Source organism: Rhea americana, unplaced genomic scaffold (genome assembly GCF_003343005.1).
Source record: "Rhea americana isolate MKP2758 unplaced genomic scaffold, rheAme1 scaffold_94, whole genome shotgun sequence".
Classification (NCBI taxonomy): Eukaryota; Metazoa; Chordata; class Aves; order Rheiformes; family Rheidae; genus Rhea; species Rhea americana.
In genome coordinates, this window is record NW_028187133.1 from 2703757 (window position 1) to 2705079 (window position 1323).

General features: G+C 74.8%; 1 protein-coding gene across 1 annotated transcript in view; it reads right to left on the bottom strand.

The window, feature by feature from the left end:
* HCRTR2 (hypocretin receptor 2) overlaps positions 1-690 on the bottom strand; it is a 31577-nt gene extending 30887 nt beyond the window's left edge. Inside the window, exon 1 of the mRNA XM_085324857.1 lies at positions 462-690. Within this exon, the coding sequence (XP_085180983.1) occupies positions 462-690 (229 nt within the window). The remainder of the gene's footprint in view (positions 1-461) is intronic.
* Positions 691-1323: the final 633 nt, after the last annotated feature.

The following is a 1323-nucleotide window of genomic DNA, read 5'->3' on the forward strand; positions in this document are numbered from 1 at the left end:
CCGCCTGGCGGCCCGGGGCGCCGCCAGCCCTTCTCCCCCCGCCTGTCATGCGACATGCAGAAAACATGTGTGTTTACATTGCTGGCGCTCGCGCTGGGCGGGCAGGGGGCAGCAGCCCCCGGGCGGCAGGGGCTCGCCGCCAGGCGCGGCCGCCTGCGCCGAGCGCCCCGGGACGGGCGGGCGGGCGGGAGGTTTCAGCACCGCGGCCTGCGGACAGGGGCGGGAGCCCGGCGGCGGCGGCGGCGCGGGGCTCGACGCCGGCCCCGAACGGCACCGCCGCCCCGCGCGCTGCCGGCGAGCGGGGGCGATTCCCGGCCGAGCTGTCCCGCGCCGAGGGCCCTTCGCCTCCGCCTAACTTTTGCGGTGTTGGCGGGGGGTGGGGGGAGAAAGCCGCCCCGCTTCTCGCGGCCGAGCAAAGCCGCCCGGCAGGTCGCCCGGCAACTTTGCGGCGCGAGACTCACCCAGGACGTTCCCGACGAGCGCCACGATGAACACGACGATGTAGCCGGCGATCAGCGCCCATTCGTACTCCTTGGGGTGCAGATACTCCTTCCAGAGGTACCGCAGGAACTCCTCGTCGTCGTAGTCGGTGGAGGGGGCTAGAAGAGCCTCCCGCGTGTCGTTGAGCCCGGGGGAGGATGACCAGTTCCTGCAGGGCGGGGGGTCGTCCTCCGGGCTGGAGCCGCACATCCCTGGCGGCGCTCCGGCTCGGAGCGGAGCCGCTCAGCGCTCCAGCGCGCTCCCCAGCCCCTCCATGGAGGCGCGGCGCTGCCGCCGGCGCGCGGCGGCGTGCGGGGAGACGGCCGCGAAGTGACGCGGGCGCGGGGGGAGCCAATGCGGGGCGAGGCGGCGCTCCGCGGCGCTCCGCGGGCGCGGGCGGCGGACCCGGCTCCCCCCCACCCCCGCCCCGGGGAGGCTTCACGGCGCCGCCCCGCAGCGCTGCCCCCGGCCCTCGCCGGCTGCGTCCGCCGGCTGCTCGCCCGCAGCCCCCCGTGCGAAAGGACGCGGGTCGGGACACGCGCGTCAACGGCGCGAGGGCGCGCGCAGCGTGGGGGGCTGCCGGGTGAAGGCGGCTCCTGAGCCCCTCTCCTCAGGGCGCCCCTAGAAACTTCTGCCCGCTGTGCGGCCCGCTGAATGAAACACCCGTGTGTGTGTGTGTGGGGGGGAAATAAAATCAAAAAGGCGCTGAGGAGACGAGCGTGTGACCTTGYTGGGTTCTGGTACCACGAGAGCTCCCTGCAGGCTTCAGTCTGGCGTGTAGCGTCGTGGCGTGGGCGCTGAGGGTGCCCCGGCCACGCAGCGTGGGCCTCGGGAGAGCAGCTC